This window comes from Octopus bimaculoides, chromosome 3 (genome assembly GCF_001194135.2).
Source record: "Octopus bimaculoides isolate UCB-OBI-ISO-001 chromosome 3, ASM119413v2, whole genome shotgun sequence".
NCBI lineage: Eukaryota > Metazoa > Mollusca > Cephalopoda > Octopoda > Octopodidae > Octopus > Octopus bimaculoides.
Window position 1 is genome coordinate 122,584,564 of NC_068983.1, and position 12,977 is coordinate 122,597,540.

General features: G+C 39.2%; 1 protein-coding gene across 1 annotated transcript in view; it reads right to left on the minus strand.

Annotated features, from left to right (window-relative positions):
* Nucleotides 1-10,590, minus strand: part of LOC106882314 (uncharacterized) — a 51,012-nt gene extending 40,422 nt beyond the window's left edge. Inside the window, exon 1 of the mRNA XM_014932947.2 lies at nt 9,409-10,590. Within this exon, the coding sequence (XP_014788433.1) occupies nt 9,409-9,457 (49 nt within the window). The 5' untranslated portion in view covers nt 9,458-10,590. The remainder of the gene's footprint in view (nt 1-9,408) is intronic.
* Between the last annotated feature and the right edge of the window lie 2,387 nt (nt 10,591-12,977).

Genomic DNA, 12,977 nt, shown 5'->3' on the forward strand with positions numbered 1-12,977 from the left:
TATATATATATATATATCAAATATTAATTTTGTATGTATTGTGGCGGAAATTTCATTCGAGCCTTTCGGTCCCTCTCAATGTAGAAAATATATTCTCTATTGCAAAAATTGCCTCCATCCTTACCCACATACCAACTGTCTCTGGTAAAAATTTCTGCAACCATTTCTCGTGTAAATATTTAATTTAGAACAAGGTCGAAATTGTTCTGTCTCTAACCATGCGTTATATCCGCATGTATTTATAAAGCGATTAGGTTTTCTTTTTCTTTTTTTCAAATAAATTTCTTTAATCTTTAAGTGAAAACAAATATAAAACTTTGTATGCATTTAAAGAACTCTACGTCACTTCAGATTTCTTCTATACAACTTTTATTGGACTAGTATTTAAAGAAAAATTATATTTGTATCGACAGTGTTCAGTTCAAAATAATGACATCTATAGTACAAGTTGCGTATACCTACAGACACCGGGGAAGACGAAGAGAGAAAGCAATACGATTAGCCAATCTGGTGCGTTGTGAAATACCTATCACAGGAACCTGGCCAGAACCTGACGTATAACAGGAAAATGAAATGAAACACTCTGCTTTACTCACGCAAATTCCTCAAAATTCGGAATCGTCCCTAAGACCGAAACAAAAAACAGGGCCATTGAAAAACTAGATGGCTCCCTAGAAAAACCTATTGGCGGGATTTTTTTCCGGCTGAAAGAATCGATAGAGTGACTCTACTCAGAAGGCTGTAATCTCATTTGACAGGAAACCCGATATAAAGAATATATAAAACAAGGCTATGACTTTAAATACCTTTAATCTGACCACACGTATATATACAAGCTGAATGATAAATGAAAATGGTTTGATGCGTAGAGGCCATGGTCTTTTCCTGTGCGTTACCTCCTATCTGCTAGCTGGCGTGTCGTGTGAGAGATTACGTCATCACAGTCTCGCGTCCCAAGGCAGAAAGAGGAAGAGATGAGTCTCTGAACCTTAATGTCACGTAATACCCTCTATTGTCCAGCTTGTTTCAACCTGCTATCAAAGGAGGTAACTGCGACTACAGAGCCCTCCTTATACCGGTAGCGGTCGATTAAGAGTAGTGTAGGCGGAATAGGTGTGCACTAGGAGGGCGCAGAAGAACTAACCATGGCAAAACAGTTGTATGAACAATTGAAATCGGAAAAAATACGATGCAAGTATGTACAAGGAAAAGGTTCAGCAAAGAAAGGTGTCCAGTCAAATAGAGAAAAGTATATATGTACAATGATAAAGAAAGAGAGAAAATGTGAATGCGGTGTCTGTAACAACATAAGTCTGTTCTCCAGAACAGTCACTGGCGAGGCAAAGTTAAGAAATGTAAATAGTCTGAGACACAGAACATCTGACATGCAAACGTGATAACAACTGTCCAGGAAACTGGAAATCACAGGATGCAAAAGTCAAACTGCTTGAGATGCAAAAGTCAAACTGCTTGAGATGCAATGTTGGTTGCTGGGACATGAGTAGTGCCAGAACTTTGCCTGCAAGGGCAGTGAGTCGCTTGTAGTAGAAGAAAAGTGTTGTTAGTCTGCAAAAGCAGTAGGTCACTTGCAGAGGCTAGTGTTGCAAGCTAGCAAGAACGGTGGGTCGCTTGCAGAGGCAGGAGGTGCTAGCATGCAGGAGCAATGAGAAAGCAAGATCCTAGAAAATGGTGCATGCGTATATGAACATTGAAACAAGTTAACATATAATATACACAATATTCAAAAATATGTACATACATAGGTAAAGTCATGAATAAGGAAGTGATATGCAAAGAAAAGTGAAAAAAAACCCAAAAAACAATCAACTGAAATGCAATACAATGCGCAGGCAAAGAAAAGTTCCAGTCTTTAAAGCAGAGTTCAATTAAGTTCGAAGTGGCCAATATGTCTAAAGGTGTCATTTACGTGACGATGCATCTTGGAACGCTGACATTGTAGACAGGCACGTGACCAAACAGTAATAGACCGGCGCATATTCGGCCAGAAAAAGCGGGCCGAGATGAGTTTTACTGTGGTCGCAATGCCGGGGTGTGACAGTGAATGCAGTGCTTCCAAACAGCACGACGGTGATTTTCAAGAACAAGGGGTCGTAATGACTCAGTAGAAACATCGCAGAGAATGGTTCCTTCAGAAAAAAAGGCAGAGGCAGGTATTCAAACTTGCAGCAGGAAAACTGTGGCGAAGAGACGTCCAGAGAGTCTAAGGAGGGTTGGTCAGTAGCCGTAGCAACCAAATCAATCGTAACAGGAGACGACAATGCACCGACAGGCAGGCGAGATAAGGCGTCGGCGGGGATGTTGTCAATGCCAGCGATGTGACGAATGTCACTAGTGAACTGTGATATGTAGTCCAAATGCCTTGTTTCGCTGGGCGAGTACCGGTCCGTTTTGGCAAAGAGAGCGAACGTTAGCGGTTTGTGGTCGGTGAAAATCGTGAAATCTCTACCTTCGAGAAGATAAGAGAAATGCTTCACTGCCAGGTAAATTGCTAAGCGTTCTTTACCAAACATACTGTATCTCAATTCGGCATTTTTCAGCTGGTGAGAGAAGGCTAATGGCTGTCTTCGGCTGTTGACAGATAACTCTAAAACTACGGCAATAGCTGATGGTGATGCGTCTTCCTGTAATACCAGCAAATTGAAGCAAGAGGCGCACGTCCGAGCGAGAAGCAGCGACGTCCGGTTCTCCCTTCAGTATGATTCCATGAAAACGAATGGTTCCTGCACATGCGTGCGACATAACGGGTCAGTTCTTCAATGGCCCGCAAGATTGCGGTGGATTGCATATCGTCCGGTTCAGAAGAAATACAAGCTTGAAAGGAAGACGAAGAAGTGCATCGAGGCAAAGGAAAGGGACTCATGTTTAGAGGATAATAAGAACGGAACGTCACGAAGAACAAGCTAGTTGAAAGAAACGCCGTTAAAAATAGCAGTCAAATACTCTAGTAGGAAGAGGACACGACGAGCAGCGAACTAGGAATTTTTTTTTCAGTGGCAGAAGATGAAAGTAGAAGTCCTTGCTAACGGATTAAGAACAAAACATGGCTAACACATGGATAATCCGGGTGGTTGATAGAAAGAAACTCATACATGACACATAGGAAACATTTGTTGTCCTTGTGAATTCTAGAGAATATTCTAGATAATTGTTTTTCTTTTATTTTCACAAGCAAGAGGAATACTCCCCTAGGACACTGTGTCTTCAAAGGACCAAGTTGTAAATCCAGTTACAATACAAGGAAAAATGATTTGCAGTTTCCTGCTTGAAAATGGTGCCAAAATTTTCTGATGAAGAAGACAATATGGCGACGAGAGACATCGGTGGTATGCTCCTATATGATGAATGGCGGTCTGGTCGCGGAGGCGAAAAAAGGAATACGTATTCACTGGTCAGAATTCGTCCGAGGTTCACCGTTTTAGAAGGAATTGTAGTGTGCTGCGTCGGGTCACCATTTTAGATAATACAGTTCTATATTTGAGAGATGAGGAATTATGTACCTTATGTACATTTGACGGATATTTGTCCTCTTCTTGTTGTTAATACAACGTTTCGGTTGATATACTCTCCAGCCTTCATCAGGTGTCTTGGGGAAATTTCGAATCTGGGTTCTCATTCCTAAGGTATTTTTCGATGTTGTTGTTATTGTTATTGTTGTTATTATTATTATTATTATTATTATTGAGTGAGAGAGCAGTGCATGCCATCAAAGTGACACGGGTAAAATATACGAAACCCATTATACCCATCATGACTACCCGTCTGATAAGGGTACATCAGGTACATGCATCACAACCATATGTACGCGACATGGTGATCTCATATCAAGATAAACAGCGCATGACCTTGTAGGTTGGGCCCAGTTAGAATTTTCTTCAGGTCGAGTAGCCCATCCTGCTCAAAAGGTCCCTGAATAAGGTTTGTTTAAGGATGTTGAGCAAAACACCCATGTTTCCAAATGTGAATTATTCAAACCCCAAAGAATTCCTCTCAACACATGGCTATGATTCTCCCCCACTACTTCTGCTCATGATCAGAGATGCACATATCGTCGGCCACCAAGGGACATGCTCAACTGGTTAAGGTCAAACAACTGACAAGCAAATCTGTGGTATTAAGCAGAATATTTGCTGTAGCCCATCTTTTTATACTAAGACAAAACAATGTACATGATTACACTTCCAATCAGTTAAGATCAGAAACCATGAGAGCCACTGCCTGGTACAGCATCGGACATCATTTATTATTATTATTATTATTTATTATTATTATTATATTATTATTATTATTATTATTATCATTATTATTATTGTTGTTGTTGTTGTTGTTGCCTTTGCACAGCTTCTAACGCTGGAGATGTACTACAGTGTCAGCTGTTCACTACCAGTGAACTAAGGTAACACCTCTTATTTTCGAGCACCTTTCAGACCCAACTCTGAAAACAGAGAGGAAGTTGTCACAGATCATGATTAAGAACAAGGACCACTTTATACCAATGAAGTACAGGCAGCTGACTCAACACTATAATAAACTACTACACATGTACTGTCTGCCTAAGATTCACAAGGATGGTATTCCATTAAGACCTATAGTGAGCTGCAGAGGTTCAGCATGTCATCCACTGAGCCGCTTCCTTGTGGATATAATCAGTCCATTAGCAGGTAAGTCAACATCGTACGTGTAGAATTCAATCCACTTCACAGAATTGATCAAGGATACTCCCATTGGATCCAACCAGATGATGTCTTCAGTCGCGGTTTTGCACAGCCTATATTTGTTATCTCTCAACGTTTTCTGTCTTTTATGCTGTAGGTACTTGGTGAAGATTTCTTGTGCTTGAATTGCATGGAGATGGCCTTCTAAGTGGGATGTCATAAACTTATCGGTACCCCATGCCAAGTTTTTGATATGATCACTTCCTTCTGTGTTTTTTTTTTGTTTTGTTTTTATGTCAAATACCCATGGTTTGTTTAAGGATGTTGAGCAAAACACCCATGTTTCCAAATGTGAATTATTCAAACCCCAAAGAATTCCTCTCAACACATGGCTATGATTCTCCCCCACTACTTCTGCTCATGATCAGAGATGCACATATCGTCGGCCACCAAGGGACATGCTCAACTGGTTAAGGTCAAACAACTGACAAGCAAATCTGTGGTATTAAGCAGAATATTTGCTGTAGCCCATCTTTTTATACTAAGACAAAACAATGTACATGATTACACTTCTCAGTGAACTGGTTCATTTTAAATTATTTTGTTCTCTTGATAGATTTCACCAATGCTCCTTGGGGAGAGTTCTGTATGAGCTCTTATTTTATATCTCTTCTCGAGTTCATTAGTCATCCTAATTATGTTAATGATTTCATGATCACAAACATGGGCAATATAGCGACTGGTCTCTCTCCTCTGCTTCAGATACTGCTCCAGTGTTACAATATGTGCTTCATATGACATCAATACAGATTTGAGACACGGCCACCATCCTTGCGTGGTAAGTATAGCCTGTCTACATCTTCATGGAAGTCAAACCGAGAAGCTTGAGAGTTCGAACATCTATCTCATTGAGTCCTTGTAGTGACCAAGTCAGAAGGCCAAACGTAGGCGCGAGGACAGGCACTGCAAAGGTGTTGCGAGCAAAATGCTTATTGTAAGTCGAAACCATATTCTCTTTACACTCCTGGATTATTTATTCCCGGCCCTCTCCTTATTTATGGGTCCATCGTATCTGACATTCTCATCTTGTCTAAGATACCTATAATCGTTACTTGACTATAAGGTTTGTATTGTCAAGCCGTTCGTTTTCAGGTTATCAGGGGAGTGCGCAACTTTTCCACGTTTTATGATTAAAAAAATGCATATTTGGACTCACCAAATTTCATTTCCAATGTCTGTAAAAAGTTGGGAAATGAGGTCCGACTGCTTTTTTTACATGGTTGATATTTAACCCATACAGTTTCAGGTCGACGACGAAGAAAAGATGAGAGATACTTCTGGATCCATTTCTTTGGCCACAATATTTTGTGAGCAGGTATGATAGTGAGTTTAATGAGACCACGAAGAGTAACATCGACAAGCTATCACCTTGAAGACGCCTCTTTAGTAATGAATACTAACCGACTCGATTTACTCTTTACCACTCCTAAAGAGAAAAGTGGTGTACCAAGTGTTGTTCAGGTATTCAATAGCGCTCAGTAGTGGTTGTGGGACTTTAACTAACTATGTATGCGTGCATGTATGTATGAATGCACGTTTTTATGTATATAAATATGTTTGTATTCAATCATGTTTGAGGCATGTATACATATTAGCAAGATAGAGCATAGAAAAACAAAATACCTTATTGTAATTTTTAAAATCATTACAAGATCAAATCAAAATGGAAAATGTAATATTCAATAACAATTTATGTTTTTCAAATTCGAAGAGGGGCGATACAATTTCTCTTTCATAATAATAATTGTCAATGAGTATATCGTTATTGCCCAAAATAAAGGTAATTTTAAATTCTTCTGTGAATATGCTGCAATGATTTTCTCCTGGCAATATGTGCAGAAGCTTGCTGACATATTTTTATAAACAGCGACGCAAATGGCAAAGATGTGTGTAGCATTATTAGTTCTCATGATCTCAGCTGATATATTTATTCCTCGCCTTAAAGAAATTTTCACGCTGCACTTTATGTCAGTCAATGAAACATATGCAGATGTCTCCTATTTATCAACTAAATCAGCAATTTATGGCCATGTCCTCGCTAACATTTTTTATCCTCACAATAAGAATTGAATTAAAATTAAACTGTAAGAATAACGCCAGCATCCTATATATCGTTCCAATTTTCGCTATTGACGGTAAAATTTAAAATAATATTACATCAACAATAATGTAGAAGAAAATTGTGGAATCACTTATATAAAGTCATTAACATCATTCTCATTATTACTATTTTTAACAATAATAGTCAGCAGTTCGAGATGAGCTAACGAAGGAACTTCTACTAGGTTCCTTGTGCTACAAGAAATAGCAGTCAAATTTCCTTCAAATCACATGTTATTGTTTTAAATGAAGACCACATGAGACGTTATAGTCCTTGATATGCAAACAAGACTGACCTTGGGGTAAATAGCACCATCAATAGCAACACAATTGTTTTTTTTTATGGTTGCCCAGAGATTAAGAAAGAGGAAAACTAGAATCATTATCAGCAAAATCAGCAGTAATGGTAATAACGAAATAATAATAATTATATGGTTTAAAATTTTGGCACAAGGCCAACAGTTTTTGAGAGACGGAAGAAGTTGATTATAGAGACCCCAGTACTTAACGTGTACTTATTTTATCGACCCCGAAAACTGAAAAGCGAAATCGACCTCGGCGGAAATTGAACTTAGAATGTTGAGACGGACGAAATGCCGCTAAGCATTTTCTCCAGCGTACGAACGATTCTGCCAGCACATTGCCTTAATAATAATTTCAAAGCCAGTGATTTCGGGGGAGAGGTAAGTAGATTACATCCACTCCAGTACTCAGCTGGTACTATTTTATCGACGCAGAAAAAATAAAAGGCAAAATCGACGTCGGTGAAATTTGAACTCAGAACGTAAAGACGGGCGAAATGCTGTTAAACATTTTGCCTGGCGTGCTAACAGTTCTGTCAGCTTGCCGTCTAAAATAATAATAACAATGCTTTCGGCGATAGGCACAAGGCTTGAAGGGTTTATTTATTTATTAATTTTTTTTTTTTTGAGGTGGGGTGATCGATTATATCGACCCAGTGCTCAACTGGTACTTATTTCATGAACCACAAAAGGATGAAAAGCAAAGTCGGCCTCGGTGTAATTTGAACTCAGAACGTAATGCCACTAAGCATTTTGCCCGGCATGCTAACGATTCTGTCAGCTCGCTGTTTGAATAATAATAATAATAATAATAATGATAATAATAATAATAATAATAATAAAAATTTGGGCGCAAGGCCAGTAAGTTCGGGGAAGGGAGTGAGTTGAACATCGACCCTAACATTCAACTAGTACTTATTTTATCGACCCCCAAAGGATGAAAGATAAAGTCGACCTCAGCGGAATTTGAACTTGGAACGTGCAGGCGAACGAAATGCCGCTAAGCATTTTGCCTGACGTGCTAACGATTCTGCTAGAATAACTATAACAGCAATAACAACAACAAAAATAACAATCCTTTCTACTATAGGCGCAAGGCCCGAAATTTGGTGGGGAGGGGTAAATCGATTATATCGACCTCAATACGTAACTGGTACTTATTTAAGCGATCCTGAAAGGATTAAAGACAAAGTCTACCTCGGCGGAATTTGAACTCAGAACGTAAGGACGGACGAAATGCCATTAAGCATTTTGCTTGGCGTACTAACGATTCTGTCAGCTGGCCTTCTTAATAATAACAACAACGACGACGACGACGACGACAACAACAACAACAACAACAACAACAACAACAACAATCCTTTCTACTATAGGCACAAGGCCTGAAATTTGGGGGAGGGGGAATGTCGATTACATTGACCCAGTACTCAATTGGTACTTATTTAGCTACCTCGAAAAGATGAAAGGTAAAGTCGACCTTTGTGGAATAATAATAATAATAATAATAATAATAATAATAATAATAATAATAATAATAATACAGGAAATCCCAAAATGGCTGAAGTTCAAAAGATAGTGCTCATGGGAACTGCCCATATCCTACGTAAAATACTGTCTATGTGATCTCAAATTTTAAAACAAACACACAATTTTCTTATGGTTTCTTAAACATTCTCTAGAACAACACTATGTACAAATCCAAATATATGGTACCCTAGGCATAACACCTACATGAACTTCTAGCTTGTTGTCTCTTGAGGTCTCTGGGTGAGACTTGGATCCAACTTGTACAAATGCAAAACAAAAGTCAAACATAAAATAATAATAATAATAATCCTTTTTACTATAGGCACAAGACTTGAAATTTGGGCGGGAGGACTAGTTAATTACAACTGTTCCATTGTATAACTAGTACTTATTTCATCGACCTCGAAAGGATGAAAGGCAAAGTCGACCTCGCCGGAATTTGAACTCAGAACGTAAAAACGGACGAAATGCCGTTAAGCAATAGTTTATAACAATAGTTTCAGATTTTGCTACAAGGGCAGCAATTTTGGGGGAGGTGTGAGTCGATGGTATCGACCCCCAGTGTTCAACTGAAATTAATTTTATCGACCTCAGAGGGATGAAAGACAAAGATGATTTCGGTAGAATTTGAAATCTGAACGTAAAGAACCGGAAAAAATACTGTTATGCATTTTGCCCGACACTCTAACGATTCAATAATAATAATAATGGTAGAGTGGGAGTTGAAAGAGCAATTTTATACTTACAGTGAAAAGAGATGGTCACTATCAAGGAAAGAAGCGCTGACCAGTTCATGCTCTACTTCTGTATTGAGGCTTTTTGGTCAGATGGATAAATTTCTTATAACTATTGCATGCGGCATCTACGATAATGCACTCTTAATCTGAATCACAGTGCACTAACAGACACTTAGTAAATATATCCAGATTTGGTTGAGGTACGAGTCTGTGCAAATATGTTTCTTTATATAGTTTGTAAGTTAATGGAAGTGATATTTATGTTTATGTATGTATACTAATGACTGTATGCCTGTACATGTTTATGGGTGTGGATAATGCATAGGTGTATAAAATCTGCATCAATGGACTGAAAGATGAAGGCCTCAGTCTATGTATATCTGGATGTATCAATGTAAAGAGTGTTGTATTTGTATGTTATGTGTTAGATTGTAGAGCTCTGGGTTTCTATCTGTGTCATTGACAACTGTATGGGAATAGAGTGAGATGTGAACTGATGGTGTGTATGTATTTAGATGTCAACATATGTATTTTTATGTTTATATAAATGTGTATTTACATGACTTGGGACCACGATTAAATGTATATGTGAGCATATGTGATGCAGGCATCTATTTCTATGTGTTTGTGAACCCTCTTTACATGTATGTTTGCCTGTGTATGTTTATGGTAAGTATTGACTCTGTGTGTGTGTGTGTGTGTGTGTGTGTTTTAACGATGTGCAGGACAGAATGGGTACCTCGGTCTTTTGCTTGAATGGTTACTTGCATTCCTTTTCCTGTGCCCTATCGTTGTGGCATTCAATTCTTGAAATAAAGTAATTTAATTATATAAACGAGAAATGGTATGGCAAGAATGAACTAATGAAACTTGGTGGGGGCTATAGTAGTTCCACGTCTATTGCTAGTACTCTGCTTCCACCCCAACTTCTGCCATTGCCATCCAATTCCTCTGCATCTGCTCATACTGCTGCTGCTGATTATAGTGGCGGTACCGTTTTTTCTCCAGCTTTCCTTTTCTTATCTTCCCTTCTCTTGTTGCTCCTTCATTTCATTCCAGCTTTGATATTTTTCTCATACATTTAATTTAAACTTTAAAACAAAAATGGAAAGGAATAAAGAAAATGCAAGAGGAAATAGTGAATCAAATCTACTATATTTGACATTGCAATTTTGTTATTCACGACTTAATTTAACAACAGGAACTCTTTCTTGAAATACATTTCCAGCAACTCACCGAGATTGGCGCACCCTTAGTTCTTAAAATTTATTTCGATCATTCACACACACACACACACACACACACACACACACACACACACACACACACACACACACACACATTCTTACATATATGCTTTCATACACATATATATACACATACATACGTACGTACGTACGCATGTATGTATGTATGTATGTATGTATGTATGTATGTATGTATGTATGTATGTATGCATGTATGTATGAGGATCGACAACAAAACAAAACACAAATGAAAACAAAAACATCAAAGAGGAAAAAACTTAGTCCTAGAAAAATGGCACACGCGTACAGACGTTCAGCTAGATGCACGTGAAGAAACAGGCCAGTCAGGGGAAGCTGGCTTCGGGGATGGTCTCCGATGCAGTCACAGAAGCAACTGCATACCACAATCAGGTGGGTCACGCTCACGACAGCAGCCCTCGTTGCTCACGACCACCAGGATCATGAGAAATGTGAGAAATTTTGTGTATATATTCGTGGTTATCAATGTGGAGTCTTCGACAAGCCACTTGCTGCCCTTCCTGTTCCAAGTGGAAGGTCTCACAGTTGAATCAGAGCATGACGAAATGGCTGAGCTTGTTCAGCAAGCGCATTGACTGAATCACACGGTTCTCTTGGGTCTTGCCGGATATAGACTGTCATCAACACGTCGCAGTTTTACTGGAGCATAAAAATCTGTTAGTTGACCACTTTGAGCTACTCGGCGATGGTCCACATCGACCTGTTGAAATTGTTGTTGATGACGTCCTGTGGCCTACTGTTGCTAAGAATGTTCCTTCTTTTTGACTACGGATGGTGTACTCACCAAAGGTCTCTAGCTCTTTTCCGACCGTAAATACAAAGGATCTCGGCGGCTGGAACCATGAATACGGCATGTCTATTACTTTCTTGTGCTGCATTAGAATCTTCCATTCGATGCTGTCGATGTCTCATAAAGAGATTAAGTTAAAATTTGGCACAAGCCGTGTAAGATTACTTCTATTTATAGACGCACACACACACACACACACACACACACACACACACATACGAGGATGAGCTGAAAAGTTTGTAGGATGACTATGAAGGAGTGAAGCTAGAGCAGTGAAATCTTGCATACATTAATTTCAGATCCTCTTATTAACAACTGCATTGTTTCTTTTCAGGCAAACTAACATCTGATTTTCAAAGAAGACTTCAAAAGTTACTAGTAGCAACTTCTCTTGAAAATGGACAAAATTTGGCATCATACTGTCCAGCACCTGCAGTAAAAAGCTTTACCCAGCAAGGACATTCATACTGACATCGTTGCTGCATTAGGGGTTGATGCTCCAGCTTTATCATCAGTGCAAAAATGGACAGCTGAATTTGAAGAGGAGATCGGAGTGTCTTGAAGATGACTCAAGGTATGGACATCCTGAAATTGCCACTTTCGAGGAAAATATTGAGCATAAATCAAACAGCCACTGCAATTAGCATATCCCGAGAGAGAGTTGAGAATATTCTGCACAGTGAACTGGTATGACAAAGGTTTCTGCTTGGTGGGCGCCACATTTTCTGATACCTGATCAAAAGCGCACCAGGCTGACCATATCATGGGGAAATCTAACACTGTTTCAGACAGATCCAGCTGGTTTCCTTGAACGTTTCTTAAGCCAGGATGAGTGTTAGGCTTCATTACTTTGAGCCAGAGAAAATGAGACAATTGATGTAGTGGAAACACCCCTCCTCACTTGCTCCAAAGAAGGTCAAGGTAGTTTCATCTGTAGTGAAGGTGATGACTTTAGGCTTTTTGGGATGCAAAGGGCCTTGTGTTTAATGACTATCGTGAAAAGGGCCAACTTGCTAACGCAGTTATGAAGGGCTATCAAGACTATACACCCAGGAAAAATGACGAAAGGGCTCTTGCTTTATCAGGACAATGCTCCAGCATATAAGTTCTTTGTTCCAGTGGCTGTTGTGTGTACCAGTGGCTTTGAACTGGTTGATCATCGTCCCTATTTCCTGATGTGGCTCCATCTATCACTTGTTGCCCAACATGAAAAAAAAACACTTTGCTGGGAACCAGAATTGCAGTAATGAAGACAACATATCTTCTATTGACTTTTATGACCAACAGGGTGAAAGCTTCTTCATCAATGAAATCCAAGCACTGCAACACCGATGAAAGAAGTGTGTGAACCGCAAGGGGAACTATATTGAAAAATAAGCCTCATTTGGTCACATTCCGTGAGAGTATCTTGGACAGCCTATGAACTTTTCAGCCGATCTTCGTGTGTGTGTGTGTGTGTGTGTGTGTGTGTGTGTGTGTGTGTGTGTGTGTGTGTGTGTGTG